A 20,982-nucleotide genomic window follows, 5' to 3' on the forward strand; every position below is an offset into this window, starting at 1 on the left:
TTTCCTAAAACAAAACTATAAAGACTGATCAGGAAGGTGAAAACTAAACATAGAGGCTTAACAAGTACAGCTAACATTACCCATTTTCTTCCTGTTTATCCGTCACTACAGCAACTGTCCTCCTTAAAAGTCTTTGAATGTATAAGAAAACTATTAATACCCTAGTTTTTTTGTAGGCCTTTGTAATTGTGTGTTCTCTCGATGTGTGAGGTTCACACTGTTCATGCACTCACTAAGTACATTTCTCAATAAACTCCCTTAATTAATCTCCACCCACGAGAAGCTTTAGAGTAAAACTTATTGTTGTTCTTCTCATCTCATTTAGCTATTTAAATGTATGGACTTTTATATATCTTTAGACATTTGCGCCTTTTAGAGGCAATTAGCACTGTAGTGGCGTGCAGCAGAACTAAAGCAATCAGTTTGCAGAGTAAACATCGAAAATCTTTCACTCTTGAGCACCATGGAAGCACAATTTTCTTACAATAATGGATTTGCCAAATTAAAAATGCTGGTTGCCTCACAGTGAGACAGTCAAAGCGCTCGTGACTTAACACTACCGCCTGTCAGAGTGTTTTGTGTGAATGCTAATATGTTGTAAATGTTAAGAGCACAGCTTCCAGTGGGTAAAACAATTACGAAGGACATGATTAAATCCTGAGAAGCTCTCACCCTGAGATTACGGTGGTAAACTAGGGAAGATTAGTGCCGCGTGTGTGTGTGAGAGAGAGAAAAGTCAGTGTATATCTTAATTGTAAATCCCTCATTTTGCTCGTTCGCATAGGCTAAAGTAAACGTCTATTTCATCAGCCACATTAAAACAAGTAGGAAGAAAACCATGTGTGTGTGTGGGTGAAAAGCTGCTTCATTTGCAGGAGCCCCAGTTCTATAAAGCCATTACCGTACAAACAACAATTAGCCTCCGTGTGAACAATTTCTGTTCTGTTCCCTAATTACTGAATTACAACCGGGAGATTAACGATGGTTGAATAAAAAACAATTAAGAAGAAAACAATTAAGGGCTTCTTTCCCCCCTTCTCCCCAAAGCATTTGCTTCTCCCCAGTCATGTTAACACTTATTTTAAGGGTTCAGACAACTACGTGTGTGTTCAGCTAGTAACGGTTGGAGTTTCACGCTGAGATGTGATGTTCCCCAGAAGCTAAATTCAGAGGATATTAGTTATGAGATTAGGGGAAGAATAGCTAGCCCTGAGGAGGTTGGGAGAGAGATGAGAGATTTGGGATCATTAGAATGATGTTTTTTTATCCTGCTTATCAGGCATCGCTCTAATGGATTCAAGCTATTCCAGTTTATTGCAGGCTTGTTGCTGAGAGGACTGTGAAGCATTAATGAATTATTCGTATTAAAGGCTGGGGCAAACACTCTGTTCCAAACAAGAAGAACGAGGCGCCCTCTGGAAAGAAACAGGAGTTAGTTGGGAGTTGTTGTTTTGAAACAATTTGAAGTCCACAGGTACATTTATATTTGAGTCATGAATAGTATGTCAGTGCAACTCACATTCAAAATTCGTACGTCCGCGCGTTCCCTGAACCTAGCTGAATCTTGTGACATAGGCCGCCTAGACTTTTCTTTCTGCAGGATCGCGAACCAAACTACTCCTAGGCCAAGTGTCCAATCAAGATGAAACTTTGTACACTTAGGGCGCACTCACACTGTCCTTCCGCACCGGGCCAAAACAGGTTTCACGGGTAAAGTCTGGTTCCTTTGACCAGTGTGAGTGCAACCGCTCCGCGCATAACTGCGGCCAACTGGCTGACCACGGCCCGTCTGAGAGAGGTGGGCTTTTGTAGAGCGCGTTTGCACATGTACGAGCACGAGCGTGCGGACGTGTACGAGCACGAGCACAAGGCCTACGGCGGTTCTGACGTAATTTATGTGCGCCTGTTCGGACATAGAAAAAAGAAGGAGGGACCATGCGCGGACATTTAACAACAACAACAATGGCGGTGAAAGGTTCACGTTGGTGTGATGCGGAGGTGGAGTGTTTACTGTAGATTTGGTCGATGAAAAGATTCAAAAACAGTCGACAAGACGCACAAAAACTCTGAGTCATGAATAGTATGTCAGTGCAACTCACATTCAAAATTCTTACGTCCACACGTTCCCTGAACCAAGCTGAATCTCGTGACATAGGCCGCCTAGACTTTTCTTTCTGCAGGATCGCAAACCGACATACTCCTAGGCCAAGTGTCCAATCAAGATGAAACTTTGTACACTTAGGGCGCACTCACCTTGTGCTTCCGCACCGGGCCAAAACAGATTGTTTCGGCTAAAGCCTAGTGCATTTGACCAGTGTGAGTGCAACCACTCCGCGCATAACTGCGGCCAGCTGGCCGTCCAAGGCCCGTCTGAGAGAGGTAGGCTTTTGTAGAGCGCGTTTGCACATGTACGAGCACGAGTGTGCGCACGTGTACAAGCACGAGCACAAGGCCTACGGCGGTTCTGACGTAATTTATGTGCGCCTGTTGGGACATAGAAAAAAGAAGGAGGGACCATGCGCGGACATTTAACAACAACAACAATGGCGGCGAAAGGTTGACGTTGGTTTGATGTGGAGGTGGAGTGTTTACTGCAGATTTGGTCGATGAAAATATCCATAAACAGTCGACAAGACGCACAAAAACTCTGAGTCATGAATAGTATGTCAGTGCAACTCACATTCAAAATTCTTACATCCACGCGTTCCCTGAACCTAGCTGAATCTCGTGACATAGGCCGCCTAGACTTTTCTTTCTGCAGGATCACGAACCGAACTACTCCTAGGCCAAGTGTCCAATCAAGATTTAACTTTGTACACTTAATATCTGGATGGTCATGATCAAAAGTTTTTTGTTGTTGTTTTAATTTTGTCTTCATGTGCAGTGCTTAACAATTTTTTCGTCACTGTTTCTGCACTGCGGTTCCCAAAACCACGTGTCAATCACACAGCGTGGGTTTTACTGCAGTGCCCCGAAGTCTGAGTATATGTCGGTGTCCAGTTCTCTTATTGTCTGTCCTAAACAAACTGCTGATGCTTGCAGGCAGAAATGTGAAAGAAATCCTATTCTGTGAGCCAGAGTGATCAGAAGACGCTGACTTACTCCGAGTTGCTGTTACAGCTGTCATCGACTGGCTGGTTATGGTGTGGATCAATCTTGTGTCAAAAGTTTTGCTCTCAAACATTGAATTTTTTTTCACTCACCATCCTCCTCTGTCTGTTTGACAATCTCCTCACTCTCTTTGCTGCCCTCGGGGTTGGCCAGGACCAGCCGCAGTCTGACCGTGACAAAGGGCCTCAGCCCCCTCAGGGTGTAATGCGACGAGGTCTGGATCAACTCCTCTGCTGCAAACTCCTGCTGGTTAAACACATACTGGTACTGCACCTGTAAAACAAAGAGAGAGAGAGACGTGTCAATAATGGTACTGTAATATGAATAAAACAATAATTATAAGTGCAGAGCTGCCATCATGTGATGCACTTAACCCTGAAGTGCTTTGAAAGAATTGCCAAGACTCCCAACACTGACTTCAATGTGCTGGACCAAACTGTGAATGTTACAAATCACGCAGAGCTGATGCTAAATGTGCATGTTAAGACCTCTGAATAAAACAACTTATGATACAAAACTAGAGTTTATAGGTTGGATGATACTCTGGGTATGATAAGACTCTTTTTAAAACAATGTATTTGCCAAAATTTAAGCTCAGATCAAAGTTGCTACCAATTCAAATCACAGTCACATAAAGCTTTCGTGGTTAGAAATAATTTGTTTCCACACACTACGTGGTCTCATGGGAGGGCGTATAAATAGCACGCCACTTTTCATGACTTTCATGACTTTTCGCGTGCATGTCTACGCATATTAAGCTTTTCGCGTGCCATTTAACGCCCGTAGTTCCCCAGGGTTAGGGGTTAGGATTAGGGGTTAGGGTTAGGGGTTGGGGTAGGGTTAGGGGTTAGGGTTAGGGCATTTCACGCCCGTTATTTCAGCCATCCTTCACATGAAATATTGATTTAAAAACAACCCTCTGACAGAAAGCTCCACCACTTCGTATTTTTCCGCCACCTTGCGGAGAAATACGTGGGTTTTCCCTCAATGACATTTGTGCGTGAAATGACAACGCCATCTCTGCACAATACAAGTCAATTGAGACTACATGGCGTGAAATGACACGCAAAAATCATGACATGCGTTGTAATTATACGCGAGATGGCTTGAGAGAAATAGCGTCTCATTCACACGCCTTTTGGTGAGACCAGGCTGCCACACAATGTAACATGCACTTCTGAGTTTGGAGTGACAGAACAAACGGTGGCCAGCTGTGCTTACCGTCAGGTTGTAGCTGTGGCAGCGTGTCACCGCATACCCAAACGTCTCCCACTGTATAGTCAGCTGACGGGCTCTGACATCTACCACATTGACGTTTTGGGGCCCATGGACTGGATCTGAAGGAGAGACAGACAGAAACAAAAGGTGAGTCCTCGTCCGAGCTGGAAATACAATGGGATGGTACAAAGACAAACTGTTGAGCCGCTGATTTCACTGCCCCACAGTTCTAGCTTCAAGTTTTTTCACAACAATTTTTGTAACCAACAATAGTTTGAGAACGCTACCTCCCAAAATACTCCAACGCACTGATTACCAGCTATATAAACCAGGTGAAGAAAGACAAATCAAACCACCTGCTTCACATTTTAAACGAGCATGATTTTGAAATTCAGCAGAATCAGGTGGTGTAATAATTGAAACTCATTGTCAGCATTTGGTTCAGTGCCTTGCTCAGGGCCACTCTGATGGGACAAGGATTCAATCTGTGATCTATTAATTACTAGAACGTTTGTGCAACCACTAGACCGTGTTGCTTCATTACAGGAAAGCCCAGATTCACAGGACAAAGATTATCACAGAAGTCGCCGTATTGATCTGCAGACATTTGGAGGGGTTAATACTGCCTTCTCCATATGTCACCCACACACACACACACACACACACAGAAGCAAAAATGCATGCACTTACACATGCCAATAGAAGCTCAAAGCCGCCCACACACCCACACACTCACACACGGCCAAAACAACCACATACACACACCCAGACTCAAGCACACACACGCACACAGCATTGTCCCGACCATATGTTGGGCTCTCATCCCCAGGTTTGTGTACCACGACTGACTGCACATTAACAAGCTTGTTCAAACCAATCTTTCTCTCTGCCTAATTAGTTTCTATCGGCAACCAAAACAGGTCACTGCATAATTAGAGAAGCTATATTAGCTGTACTTCTCCAATGAAAATGGAAACTTTACTCACAATGGTGTGTGATCTTGAAAATATGGAGAGAACAGACAATTACAAAGGAGAAAGGAGCTTTGGCATTGAAGAAACAACTCACTCATTATGTCTGATGATGCTGGAAGAGCAACTTAGCACATTAGTGACATTGAGAGGCTTCTGTTGCTCTCGAGAACGGATCCACTGATCCTCCAGAAGGACTCTACCATCAATATTTCAAAGCGGAAAGTTTTTGAACTGAATAGGGAGATAAATCACTGGATTTCTCTGTTGTTTTAGTTGTTGCATAAAGACTGAGTTTGTGGGGAATGCAACAATTCACCCTGTTGAAGAGTCAAGTAGTTCAGGATGCATCTGGTAATAAATTACTCCAGTCCAATAATTAACTTAACTTTAAATTGAGGCGAAATGTGTCCATTGGGAATATTTATTTAAGTAATAATGTGTTATTTCAATTTGGAAAAACTTAAATGAAACTTAATGCTTACTTTAACTCCTTAAGATTGTGTATGAAGGCACTGAGTTAATTCTAATATCTAAGCTACTTACTGTAGCTATGATCAGCCTAATCAGACAAGATTAGACAACAGCACCATGGATAAGCCATCTTAGAGGCCATCTGAGACAGGAGACAATTGTTTTGGTTGCCAGTGTGAGTGTGTCTTGTGTGGGGAGATGTATAAATGTGAGTTTGGGTCCAGACTTTAGCCTCCCTGGGGTGCTTGATGGTTTAGTCTTTTACTTAAAAGACCAAAGCCTATAAAGCTATACTGTCCCTGGATAAGACTGTGGCAGACTGACATTTGGCAGCCAGGAAATCTGCAGGGGGGAGGTGATGTAACCAGTGTATGGCCGAGTAGTCAGGTCAGCACAGCAGGCAATACGCTTTCACACAGCCCACATACCGTCCACCAGGAAATGGGACTTAACTACATATGACTGGGACTGATGCAGATGGGATGACGGTCTCTGCCTTCTTTAAAAGTGGTACATGCTGTCAAACAATTCTTAAGCTATCCACTTAGGAGATATAATCTGCCTGTGTGTCTGGCTATGTTTGTCTAAATAACATGAGTCCGGCTCACCGGAGGTACAGCACCAGATGTTAAGCTCCTTCTCCTAGCGCCATCCTCTTAGCTCCGCCCAAGACAATTATGAGTAGTTTAAAGAAATACAAACAGGCCAGAGCGGGTTATTTTTTCTCCCTATCCCAGAATGATAAGCCAGTGTAGCCTATATTCCAGTACTGACACAGCTTTGTCGAGATAGGTCTGGCAATGGCAAGACTAAGATAAACTTTGAGCCACTGAACCAGTCACTGCATTTACATCCAGTTTAAAAACCTCATCGGAGGTCTCAAACCATGGTTAACAGACCTAGAGAACTCCTTCAGTACCCTGACTATTCAAGCATGTAAACAGCCTTCTCTGGTTACTATTGGGTTTCGTGTCTGCGCATGCTCCATTACTTATAACCCCCCCCCCCCCCCTCCCCCCCAGTAGTGGCTTTTGACCCGGAAATATACTAAACCAGGAAGCATTGGCGCCGAAAACAACAACAATAGAGTGTTACCTTTAAACCCAGGGAGGACTTTGCCATGGCAACTAACATCACTACCAAGAAGACCTGTTTCTGTCGTAATTCTGTCAAAAAGTCGTCCGCTTCTGATTTTGACAAAGGTGAACCGGACAATAAAGCCGTATTCCGACCAGCTGTGTGTTGGCAGAGCACCACCTACGGTACCGGAGGTCGAGTTACTCAGCCACTTTCCCAGTCAACCCCCTCTCATGTATACGAGGGGAACTTCAATAATACGATTATTGCCTCAACCGGGGGAAAGATCATTTTGAGATTACTGATGTGTATGTGTCCAACAAGGTGGTGTGGTGGTTAGCACTGTCACCTCACAGCAAGAGGGTTCAGGGTTCAAATCCAGACTGGGCTGTGTGGAGTTTGCATGTTCTCCCCGTGTCTGCGTGGGTTTTCTCCGGGTTCTCCGGTTTCTTCCCACAGTCCAAAGACGTGCAGGTGTTCGGTTCATTGATGACTCTAAATCACCCGTAGGTGTGAGTGGTTGTCTGTCACTGTTTGTCTCTATGTGCCCTGCGATAGACTGGCGTCCTGTCTAGGGTGACCCTGCCTCACGCCTCCAGCCTCCACGACCCTGACAGGGACAAGAGGTTGAAGATGAATGAATGATGTGCATGTAAACTCACTGACTGATGTTAAGTTAGGGTATACCTTGAACCACTGAATGCTGAGATAGCTCCAGCCCCCAAAACCCTCATCCTGGTGGTTAGACAGAAGAAGGATGACATTTATGTCAACAATAATGATTATGACAATAAAAAATAGTTATGTACAGTTAAGGTTTTTACTGACAGCCTGGCAGTTTAACAAAGAAAGCTGAGACAAAAACTGAGAAAGACTTAATTTTCAGAGTCAAACGCCTCTAGAGTACAAATGTGAACTAACCTGTAATTATGCACGCTTAAGCAGATCAAGTGATGTATCTATAATGAATGCACACACTGTAATTCCTCAATTACAGAGACATAATCACTCATCACTGAGTCAGAGAGAGAGAATGAAACAAGCAATAAATCAAAGCTCCTCTCACTGCAATGACTGGTTTTGGCAAAGACGCAAACCATGTTAGCTTAAATCGAGGTCTGTAGATGAGTCGGCAAAAAATAAAAAAAATAACAGCCAACCAAATCCTCCTCGCCAGCCATCACCACCACTACCACCCACTTAATCTAGTGGTCTTTAAGTAGGGTATAATGGGAGCTAATCTTTCAGATAATCTGTCTATGGCTCAATTGGAGCCAATCTAACAGATGGCTAATTTGTGTTTGGGACAACACTGTTGGCGGGGCTGGGGGAGGTCAATTCAAAAATTAAAGAAATCTAGACAGAGTAAGCAGAAATTCCACCAGTGACTTTAAAAATAAAGTTTAAAGATTTCAATAAGTGTTATCTGTATTCAATTCTGCATGTGTATAACCATACTTGGTGGTTTCTGAGGTTTGCAGACGGAGCGAAAGACAGAAAAAGATCATCTCAAATGCATGAGTAGGATGGAGAGAGGGATGCTGAGAGAGAGAAAAGGGCAGGAGATGTCATGTGAATTATAACTTTGTTTACATCTTTGAAAATAATGATAATAATAATAATAATAGATCAGTTTTATATAGCGCTTTTCTCCGCACTCAAAGACGCTTAGGTCGATTATAGTCTCTAAGCTGCTCTTGGTTGTGACAAATGCCAGATTTGCCACATAATTCATCTGATTTAATCACTCTTCCTCCTCTCCTTCCTTCCATCCATCCTCATGTCGTCTAAATTCATCTTTCCTCCATTCATTTCAGTCTCTTCTCTGCATCCCTTCTAGGGCTCTCTAAGAGCGTGATCACACTGTCCTCCCGGACCCAGACCCGGACTTTAGGGTACTTGTCCCCCCTCCCTCTCCCCCCCGCGCCCCAGCCCCGTTTGTACTCACACTACCTGGGCCTCGGCTAATGCTTCTTGCTGTCCATACGCCATCACGCCATAACACGTCACACGCATTGATCGCGTGTGTGTGGCTTTGTTTACAAATCTTTCCACAGACCTCTGAGTTTTTGTGCGTCTTGTCGACTGTTTTTGAATCTTTTCATCCGACCAAATCTGCAGTAAACACTCCACCTCCGCACCACACCAACGTGAACCTTTCACCGCCATTGTTGTTGTTGTTAAATGTCCGTGCATGGTCCGTCCTTCTATTTTCTATGTCCGAACAGGCGGACATAACGCTACTGCCGTAGGGCTCGTGCTCGTACACGTGCGCACGCTCGTGCTCGTATATGTGCAAACGGCTCCGCTAAAGCCCACCTCTTTCAAGCGGGCCGTGGACGGTCCGCTGGCCGCAGTTGAGCGCGGAGCGGGTGCACTCACATGGCTTAAAGGTACTAGACTTTAGCTGAAAAACCGGTTTTGGCCGCGGCCAAAAGGACAGTGTGATCACGCCCTAAATCCGCTTGCACTTCAAAGACTTATAATGACATGGGTATATAAGCCGTTCTCTCACTCTGAACTCCAGACAATGTCAGGAGAGTCAGGTGTGCACATTGTCCAGATGTTAGCACACAAAACTGAACTGTCTGTGGCAGATTCAGCACTCTCACTTACTGGAAATGCTCCGTTTGATGGATGGCGGATAGATAGGCTCAATTTCTCAGTGAACGGGTAAATACACAAATGGGCAGATGGATTCATACCTCCATAGGGACATGGCCCTGCACTGAGCGAGGCTTCTACCCTCATTAATCAGGATGGGTCAAGGGTTGGCATGTTAGCTATCACACACTGTGAAAGGGCAGCTCAGATGGCACAGCTGGCGCACAATGTGACAAGGCCAAACTGTGAGACATGTTGCAGACAAACATGGCCTCCCTCCCCCTGTGGTGGATCAGGGGATACAAGTGACCCCTGATATGCCCATTAAAAGGACAAGAGAGGCTAGAGCTGGCCAATGGCTCACTGGCCTACCACTGCAAAACAACTCAAACTATAAATATCACTTGACTGCATTTCATACCAGGCTTGTTGCTCTGGTCTGTACAGTATGTGTTCTTGGTGGGCTGTGGACATATCAGTGTACTTGGATGTGAAATGTACTGGATGGTGTTTCTTTATGTGCTGTCTTTATCTGGACTATACATAAAAAACCATTAAAGCAGTCTTGTTTACTTGAAGTTTATTGCCTGAGTGCAGTCATCATCTCCTAATCTCTCCGCCTTAGCAACGTTATCTAAACTAGCCCGCACTAGAGTGCAGTGTAACCTCTAAATCAGTCCCCCGTACAACAGTTCTGAAATAAACAATCCTATTGTTACATCTTCTTTTTCTTTCTTCCAGTAAGTCTCTTTCCCTGAACTTTGTACCATGTGTTGTGCTCATTTACAACACATCTAACAGCATAAGCACCAATAAATCAATCGTTCCAAATATCAGTTTTCCAACAAGTGCACAAGATGCATAAACAACACATTTCCATTCCTTTTGTGTTCCTTCTTCCCCGGCTTTTGTAAGGCTAACATAAGCCTGTTATTAGCTAGCTAAAATGTCAATTTCTAAGTAATTTTCAACATGCAATCAGCTGTTACCATGTTTCTTTATGTTCTGTCTTTATCTGGACTATACATGAAGGACAATTAAAGCAGTCTAGCTTTATTGAACTTTATTGCCTGAGTGCAGTCATCATCTCTTTAACTCTCCGTTTTAGTAACACTATCTGAACTGGCCCGCGAGCACGGTGTCACCTCTAAATCAGTCCCCTGTCGAACAGTATTTAAATAAACAATCATACTGTAACAGATGGATGACACTTGCATCGGGTGATCAAGTGCACACTATAGAAACTTTAAGGGCGCACTCACACTGTCCTTCCGCACCGGGCCAAAACATGTTTTCCGGGTAAAGCCTAGTGCATTTGACCAGTGTGAGTGCACCCGCTCCGCACATAACTGTGGCCAGCTGGCCGTCCACGGCCCGTCTGAGAGAGGTGGGCTTTTGTAGGGCGCGCTTGCACATGTCTGAGCACGAGCATGAGGCCTATGGCTGTTCTGACGTCATTTATGTGCGCCTGTTGGGACATAGAAAAGAGAAGGACGGACCATGCGCGGACATTTAAAACAATGGTGGTGAAAGGTTCACGTTGGTGTGATGCGGAGGTGGAGTGTTTACTGCAGATTTGGTCGATGAAAAGATTCAAAAACAGTCGACAAGACGCACAAAAACTCTGAGGTCTATGGAAAGATTTGTAAGCAGGGCGACGGATCGCGATGACGTCATCAATGCGTTTGACGTGTTACGGCGTGATGACGTATGGACAGCAAGAAGGATTTGAGCGAGGCCCAGGTAGTGTGAGTACAAATGGGCCTGGAGGGGGGGACAAGGACCCTAAAGCCCGGGGCGCAATGCGGTAGGACAGTGTGAGTGCGCCCTAAGAATACTCAGAGAATGTAAAATGGAAGTGGAGCAGATCCCCCTCAATGTGTCGACTATATTAATTGTTGTATGTAGAATAACCAAACCAAGGGCCTTTAGCACTGGTATTGACTTTTCCTTGACTTTCATACAAGTCTAGACTGAACTGTCTGATCATCTATACAATGCAGGCTCACAAGCATATGTGCCGGTGGATAGTACAAAGTCTCTGCTGATTTGACCTGAGGTAGAGATAAAGTTGTTTTGCCTGCCTTTGAAAGTACTTAAGGGCCTATTGGATGTTTTGGCAGGTAGATATCTAGTTCAGACCAGAGCCTAGTGAAGCATTGTGTTTTGGGATGCCTTCCTGAATCTGATGAATGAGCAGCAGAAATGGAGCCATTAATCCAAAGACTTTAGGGAGCCATTCCAAGGAGAAGAGAGGAGGGGAGGAAAAGGAGGAGTGGAAATCAATCTTTCTGCCTCCCTATGCTCCCCATCCTCTTCTATGTATCTCTCTCTCTCTCTGTTCCTTCTGCTTTTGTCTTATTAATACCCTCCCATCTAATTTTTATATATTTTCTGGCCTTCATTAATTGTGTATTTGTTATTTTTCCTTCGTCAGTCTTTTGGCCTCACCTACTTTGTCTGTCTCTTTTATCTTTTCTCTCATCAGCTCTCCGACATTCTCCCTTTGCCATCTGCCTCTTGTGCTCTTTTTTTCCCATATAACTATCTCCGTCACTCACTTATCCCTCATTTACCATCCCATTGTCTTCTAGATTACAACCTTTGCATGGATTTTCATCTTAAATTCAAGCTCTTCTAAGACACATTAAGGTTAACATTTTGCTTGTGGCAAGGTGGGATCTGTTGGCTGTGTCAAACAAGTTAGAAAAACCCTTCTGGCATTTGCAAACTCTGACAGCCCCTTCCTCACCAGGAATTTTCCTTGTCTAGTATATTTTCAGAATGTCATGAGGATGATTAGAGAAGCTCCATATGGTGGACCAGAAGAAGAATAGCTATTACTGGGTAAAAAGACAATATTAAGTACCTTGGAGATACTTCTCTGCAATCTTATCTCTCATTCTGTAAGCCCCTTTAACCATGCACCACTGTGAATGACACAGCTGTTACAAAAGGTATGAGACAAGTAATGCGATTTTGTGGAAGGATACAGATTCATCACCACATCACTTCACTTTATAATTCATCTGGAGCAAACTTTTGGCACCTACTTTATGCATAATAAAAAAGCAAGGGTGGGGGTACTGGAAAGTATACTTCTCACAGATGTACCATTAGATCACGGTTATGGTTACGGTAAATTATTGTATGGCTAGGGCTAGGCTTGATTGGTATTGGCGCAGATACTGACCTTGTTATTCAGATCAGGTAACAGTATTTAACATGACCGGTCCATAGTAATTACTTTGTCTGTGTTATTGTCTTGGGGGGGGTGGAAGGGGGCAGGATACACAAAAAGGAACAGGGTGATTTACAGTAGATGAATAGTATTGTTATAAAATTTTTTATCTGAGTGTGAAAACTGAGAGCAGGGGCGCTTCAGTAGCCCCCATTGGCCTTATACCCACATGACCTTAATGATTTGTGCTGGCCTTTGCAAGGATGCTGTCGAAAGAGAGCCATGTGCCTCCCCCGATTACCCCCCGACACCCACCCACGTCCTCTCGGGCCTCCTCTGCTCTCTCCTTCTGTCTTTATGTGTATTCACAAAAGGCCTAAAAGGTGAAAAATATGAAAATAAGGAGTAAAGGCAGAGTCGTGTCAGAGAGAATACACTGACAGCTTCCCTCTGGGAGCAGCACGGCAGGGACACCTTTTTGTTCCAGGCTGCGTGCATGTGTGTGTGTGTGTGTGTGTGTGTGCGTGTAGGGAAATCACATATTACCAAAGCTTCACTGGCCAAAGGCTAAAACACAATTAATAAGATCCTAACAGCTCCCACCACAAAACACAAACACACAGCCCTGAGGCTTGTGTAGCTTCAGCATTAGCTGTGTGACCGGGGATGTGTTGCAGAGGTTGCACTTTTAATCTGCATCCTCACGCCGAAAAAATAACAGCCTAGCCTCTACCTTACAAACACACACACACACACACACACACACACACACACACACACACACACACACACACACACGCACAGAGAGAGGCAAGCTATCCCGTTGAAGTTGACCCTCTGAGGCAAACAAGGAAGATCATGGAAATTTCGCCCTTCTTGGATTTAACACAGGTGTGTGTGCAAAGAGTTTTACCTTTATATAACACATATGAGTACACACACACACACACAGATACACACACACACACACACACACACACACCAATACACACGTTCCACATTCACCAAAGCATTTAAGGACATTCTTAGACCACCTCATGAATGTATGAAATGTCTCATCACTGAAGTTCCTCAATAGTACCAGCATCAAACACACACACACACGCACACACACACACACACACACACACACACACACACACACAGATACGCAATAGAAGTTCTACTTTGTTGTAGTCAGAGAAGACATTAATGTTCACCTTAATCTACATATATTTAAATAGAAGTTATAATTGAATGCACAGAAACAACCACAAATGTACAAATAAACTAAAACACTCATCTGCAACACACACACGCGCGCGCACGCACACACACACACACACACACACACACACAAATGCACGAACACACACACACACACAAACAAAATTAGCAGCACACAAGGCAACGCCCTGTAGCTTCGTGACTTGGATAAATTGGATTAAATCGACTAGCAGCAGATGTCTTTTAGTGGATTTTAATCATGTCTCACTGCATGAAACCAACGACTGAGAGTTAAACCATAACTCACAACATCTGAATAATGGCTGAATTCTTTTAACTGCGGAGCACAACAAAAGCTTATTTGCCTCCCCTGGAAGATTTTTTAGCTCTCAAAAGTAATTGAAGAATAAGAATAAGAGAAATAACTTCATCAATTATTTAATTATTATATCAGTAATCATTTTAAACAAACTGAACGTATAAAACTACGACTTCCCTGTGGGTGCAGCTTCTCCCTGCACACAGGAATATCGCCTGTTGTTCAAGTAAAGTTAGCATCATTGTGTTTTTCTTTGTCCGTTGGTGTGTGAAGCCATTGAAACTGTGTGTGCTCATGTTTAACCACCTGGGCCCGTATTCCTGAAGACTATGATAGTCCTCGCAGAGAGCTCCTAACTTAACCTAAAAGCAAGGAGTCTGAGCTTCGGAGTGAATCCAGATCATTCTCAGATCTCTGAGCAGGAACGGACAGAAACTCTCTTAGGGAGGAGGTGTGGTCGACCCCGTTGCTAGGGATGAGTCATCATTTCAAAAGCTGTGATTGGTCGATCCTAAAAGCTAGATAAAAAACATACTTTTGGTGATAACGGGCAAAGGATGGACCCTCAAATCCATAATCTTAATTATAGAATCTATTCTTATGAAGACTGTGTGATTGTAAATAATATTTAACATAAAAGAAAATATCAGTTAAATGAATAGTAAGCTATACTTTAAGTTAATCCCACAAAATGTGTGAAAACTTAGGCCCACTTGCACAGTATTCACATAGCCATGCTGGTCATTTTTGCACTTTCAACATTTTGCTGATGGAGGGTTGTGACAGACCCGAGTCATCCGCCATTTTGTCCTCTGCTTAGGGAACTCCTTCCTCTTCCCTGCTCTTCACAGATCTCACCTTAAGAGCTGAGATTCTTTAGGAATAGCTTTGATCTTTACTGGGATCTACTCGTCACTTTTAGGGGAAACTCTAAGAAAACATCACGATTCAATGAATTTTCCAAGAATTTGGCCACTAGGAGCGACTCTTTGCACTAAGAGCGTGCTCACACTATCCTCCCGGACCGCGACCCGGACTTTAGGGAACTTGTCCCCCCTCCCTCTCCCCCCCGCGCCCCAGCCCCGTTTGTACTCACACTGCCTGGGCCTCGGCCAATGCTTCTTGCTGTCCATACGCCATCAGGCCGTAACACATCACACGCATTGATCGCGTATGTGTGGCTTTGTTTACAAATATTTCCATAGACCTCAGAGTTTTTGTGCGTCTTGTCGACTGTTTTTGAATATTTTCATCGACCAAATCTGCAGTAAACACTCCACCTCCGCATCACACCAACGTGAACCTTTCACCGCCATTGTTGTTGTTGTTAAATGTCCGCGCATGGTCCGTCCTTCTATTTACATGTCCGAACAGGCGGACATAACGCTACTGCCGTAGGGCTCGTGCTCCTACACGTGCGCACCCTCATGCTCGTACATGTGCAAACGGCTCCGCTAAAGCCCACCTCTTTCAAGCGGGCCGTGGACGGCCCTCTGGCCGCAGTTGAGCGCGGAGCGGGTGCACTCACATGGCTTAAAGGTACTAGACTTTAGCTGAAAAACCGGTTTTGGCCGCGGCCAAAAGGACAGTGTGAGCACGCTCTAAGGATCTTTAGGGATACGGCCTCTGATCTCTGGATTCTTTTTCCAAGAAATAAAATCCGAACATACAGAAAACAACAGTATTTTCTTCTACGCTGCATATTAGTTTTAGATACCATGTCTTTGTTACTGATTCTGAACATAAATGTTGCAGATAATGTTTTATCAGTCTGTTGTCGCGAGCACTATCTTCTTCTTCTGTGGTGTCCTGGGGGGCGGGCATCAAAGCAAAAGACGCGAATACACTGAATAAACTAATAAAGAAGTCAGGGTCTGTTGTCGGCTCTAAGCTCGTCACCCTGGAGGAGGTGGTGGAGCACAGGGTGCAAAACTGCTGGTGATCATGGACGATGTCTCCCATCCCCTCCATGAAACCCTGGACGAGCTTCAGAGCAGCTTCAGCAGCAGACTCATTCAACCTCGCTGCCTTAAAAACGCTATAGGAAACAGTTCCTACCTGCTGCCGTCAGACTTTACAACGCTGCACAACAACGCTCAGGGAATACTCACACTACTCAAAGTGACCTATCACTGAAATGCACCTTATCTCTTTATCTTGCACATGTATGTATCTTATTTTTAGTATTTCTGATTGCTTTGTACCGCTGCTACGATGACCTCATTTCCCCTCGGGGATAAATAAAGTTATCCATCTATCTATCTATCTATCTATCTATCTATCTATCTATCTATCTATCTATCTATCTATCTATCTATCTATCTATCTATCTATCTATCTATCTATCTAAAAAAAACAATCTTGGATAGTTGTTTGTCCCTCAAACAACGGCGTCCCTACCAGCTTTAAAGATACTGTTCTATGGGAAATCCGACCTTTAACTTTTATAAAGTGAGCTTAGTGAGAACACAATGGTTCATTGATCTATATTAGGGTCATTAAAGCCTTATGTCATACAACCAAGTGCAGAATCACCTTCCATGCTAAGGGATGTAGTAGCAGAATGGATAGTGTTAATGTATATTGTGATATAAGCAGCAAGAAGAAGAACGCTCCGAGCCAAAACCACACAGTAATGTAGATCAAAATGGAGCAGAAAGGAAATCTATTTCAAATCCTGCTTTATTAATATCATGACTGCCTACAGGCAGGAAAGGGACAATTGAGTTGTAGCAATTTGCAGAATGAGAGAGCCAGGAAAGAGAGCGAGAATGGGGTGATGGGGGGGAAAAGAGGCCGAATGAGAAAGAGGAGATACGAAGGAATCTGAACACAAAGATACAGAGAGGGATGGAGGTATACATGTATGTAAATATAAAATGACAGTGGAAATAGATAAGACGGATTAAACCCAAGGCAAAAGGGAAAAAAGGCAGAAAGCAGCAAAGAGGAATAGAGAAAGAGAGCAAGAGGAGAGAAGAGGAAGATTTAAAGCAGTGATATAATGAGCCAATTGATGGTGATGCCTAGGGTTAAGCACCTGAAGCCAGGCAGTAATTGGCTGAGAATGACAGAGTGACAGACAGAGAGATAGCGGCGGGAACCTGGGAGGAGAAAAAGAGATGGAGACATAGAGACGGAGATAGGTGCTTAACGTATTCATCTCCGGATAAAAAATGTCACTGCGGCCGAAAAAAGGATGGAAGAAGCTGGAGGGTGTAGATTAAAAGCATGAATACAGCTGTTCGTTACAATAATGTCACTCAGCCAATTATGAACCTTACAGTCAGATTAAATGATAAAAAGAAAATGCCATTTTCTTCAAAGCTCCTCAAGAGATTTACTTCATGTGGGATGATGATACCTCTAGTGCAGGGATGTCAAAGTCAGATACATCAGAGGGCCAAAAAAACAAATTTGCTACGAGCCGAGGGCCGGGCTGGTTCAATGTTTATTAAAACATATTAAAATGATTGCATATAACCTGTTGAACCAAGACCTGACACAGGGTACCGTTCATTCATTAATTCATCTTCAACCGCTTATCACGGGGTCGGGGTCGCGGGGGGCTGGAGCTGATCCCAGCTGACATCGGGCGTGAGGTGGGGTACACCCTGGACAGGACGCCAGTCTATCACAGGACACATAGAGACGAACAGAGACAGACAACCATTCACACCTACGGGTGATTTAGAGTCATCAATGAACCGAACACCTGCACGTCTTTGGACTGTGGGAGGAAACCGGAGAACCCGGAGAAAACCCACGCTGACACGGGGAGAACCTGCAAACTCCACACAGAAACCTGACGTGCGGGATGCAAACTTGTAACCTTCTCGCTGTGAGGCGACATTGCTAACCACTACACCACCGTGTAGCCCACAGGGTACCGTATTCAATAATTAACCCTCCTGTTATCTTCAAATTGTAGTAATGATGTTTATCCTTGGGGTCAATTCTACTCTTACAATTTAAACATCCAGAAAATGATCATAATCAAAGTTGTTGCTCCAGTTTTTATGTCAGGTACTCTTTGTGTTTTTGTTGACAGCCTAAATTAAACACAGCACCGCAAACACCTTCTTATATATGTATTTGGAAATATCTTACTAATTTACCTGAAATTGGATTGAAGGATATTAATGTGTGTTTTATAGTAAGTATATTATTAGTAAGTACAATTTTGTGTTATTTATAATATTTGGAATTAAAGCAATTTCCATTATCAAGGACAGTAAGCATGTATTTCTATTTCTGAATATCTTTAATGTAAAATAGATAAAAATAATAATGATTATATCATCCAAATGATCAACATGACCCAAAGGAACAACGACGCGACAAGTTTGTGTTCACGACAATGAAAAAACATAATCATGTCCATTTCAGGTTTTCCCAGTTGTCCCCGTTAAATTAGGAAAAGTCATTAAATATAAAGCAAAAACAAATTATGTTAAGCATTTAGTTGGTTCCAGGTTCGCATCCCGGCTGGGGCCCTTCTGTGTGGAGTTTGCATGTTGTCCCCGTGTCTGCGTGGGTTTTCTCCGGGTTCTCCGGTTTCCTCCCACAGTCCAAAGACGTGCAGGTGTTCGGTTCATTGATGACTCTAAATCACCCGTAGGTGTGAATGGTTGTCTGTCTCTGTTCGTCTCTATGTGTCCTGCGATAGACTGGCGTCCTGTCCAGGGTGGACCCCGCCTCACGCCAGATGTCAGCTGGGATCGTCTCCAGCCCCCCACGACCCCGAACCCAGGATAAGCGGTTGAAGATGAATGAATGAATGAATTTAGTTAGACATGTTAAACATTGGATGGGGTCCAATTGACCCCAAGGAGAACAGGAGGGTTAAATGAATAATCCAAGATTTTCGTAAGAAATAAAATAAAATGTCCTTCAAAATAAAACATGTTCCTTACTTGCGGCACTGCAGTGAGTTCGTGGGCTACTGTTGCATTGTGGGTAATGTAGTTTTGGTGCGTGAAAAACACCAGCAGGTGGCTGTGGCGTGCGGGCCGGTTCTAATACTAATCAAATATCATCCCAGGGGCCAAGATGATTCATTCAGGGGGCCTTGACTTTGACACCCATGCTCTAGTGGGTCTTGTGTTATGAATTATCTGTGGAAGATGGTAAATCTTTTTCTTTAAAGTGATTGCTCAAGCAAGATCCCTCGCAGGGCATTTCAGGGTTGAGGTTTGAAAGGGATAAAAATGGATAGTCCTGGTGCCGTGTCGAAGAGACACCATTATTGATGTGTCTCCTGCTGAGCTTCAGTTTTTAAATCAATGTTTCGTCATAAAAGCGTCATCTGAACTAGTTATCTAATCTCATCTCATCTCATCTTCAGCCTCTTATCCGGGGTCGGGTCGCGGGGGCAGCAGCTTTAGCAGGGGACCCCAAACTTCCCTTTCCCGGGCCACATTAACCAGCTCTAACTGGGGGATCCTGAGGCGTTCCCAGGCCAGTGTGGAGATCTAATCTCTCCACCTGGTCCTGGGTCTTCCCCGAGGCCTCCTCCCAGCTGGACGTGCCTGGAACACCTCCCTAGGGAGGCGCCCAGGGTTCATCCTTACCAGATGATCCTGAACCACCTCAACTGGCTCCTTTCAACGCAAAGGAGCAGCGGCTCTACTCCGAGTTCCTCACGGATGCTGAACTTCTCCCCCTAAGTAATCTAAACTGTTTAAGATATTTTTCTTTCTTCTCCAGTGTAACACCAAAGATATATACACTTGATAAAACATCCAACACAAGTGCGGAGAACGAAACAGGAGAAAAGCAGGAACAATAAAGTATGAACAAAGGCTTAATTGCCTTTTCCAAAATATTGGTACAGCAAGTTTAGTAAGGATATGTAAACAGGTCTGTACGATATCGTTTTTGCCACCAATACAAATTGGTATAATATCTTTGTTGATAAGCCTCGTTGTTGCGGTCCACTTCCGATCCGTCATTGTCTCTCAGCTGACTTTTTTTTCACCGTTTCGTAAGTGGAGCGTGACAACAAGGCACCAAAAATATCATTATCCAACTGATTTAGGCCTAGAAACGGTGACGGTTATGGTTAGGTATGGAAACCACTTGAGTACATCCGGGACATGAATTGCACCAGGTGAATGGTCCTGTGTTTTGCGACCCATCCACCACTCTAATCTGCCTTCGTAATTGGCTGATTCTAATGCTTTCATTTAGTGGAATACACATGCAATAAATACCTGGAATACCTGGAATTAGTGTGCATTACTTTCGTTGTTATATGTACGAAAAATGCATGAGTTGTTTGTGCTTTGTCGTCTCTGCTGATGGTGGTGGTGCCTGCTGCCGTGGTCCTGCATGACGCTTCCTGCTGCTATTATAATCTATCACCTTAGCTGTGCTTGTTTCTACTATTCTGCTGTATTAATAAGTCATATTCACATTACTATAGATATTATTATAGTTACTGGAAGTGTGTCTGTCTCTGTCTTTGTCTCTGTCCATCTGTCCGTCTTTTCTCTCTCTCTCCTTCTCTTCCTCTCTCCGGTGCAGACAGATGTCCGTCCTCCACAGAGCTGGGTCTGTCTGACGTTCCTGTCTGTTATAGTGAAGGTTTTCAACGCCACCGTACTCTACGGGGGAATTGTTGGGTCTCTGTAAATCATAAATAAGTCATAGAGTGTGGTCTTTACCTACTCTGTAAAGTGTCCTGAGATAACTTTTGATATGATTTGGCACTATGAATAAAATTGAATTTAACAGTCTGAGTAAGACTGAACCTAGAAAGTGAGGCAACTTGGGTAAAAAGCAGCTTAAACCAGTGTAATGATTTAATATATCCTTGA

At 43.8% G+C, this 20,982-nt stretch overlaps 1 protein-coding gene across 1 annotated transcript in view; it reads right to left on the reverse strand.

The window, feature by feature from the left end:
* Positions 1-20,982, reverse strand: part of ptprt (protein tyrosine phosphatase receptor type T) — a gene marked incomplete at its 3' end in the record, with an annotated part of 451,455 nt that overhangs the window by 247,942 nt on the left and 182,531 nt on the right. The window contains exons 9-10 of the mRNA XM_083939813.1: positions 4,333-4,448; positions 3,204-3,384 (exon numbers count right to left, since the gene is read on the reverse strand). Coding sequence (XP_083795939.1) covers positions 3,204-3,384; positions 4,333-4,448 — 297 coding nt within the window. The remainder of the gene's footprint in view (positions 1-3,203; positions 3,385-4,332; positions 4,449-20,982) is intronic.

This window comes from Echiichthys vipera, assembly GCF_963691815.1.
Source record: "Echiichthys vipera genome assembly, chromosome: X".
NCBI lineage: Eukaryota > Metazoa > Chordata > Actinopteri > Perciformes > Trachinidae > Echiichthys > Echiichthys vipera.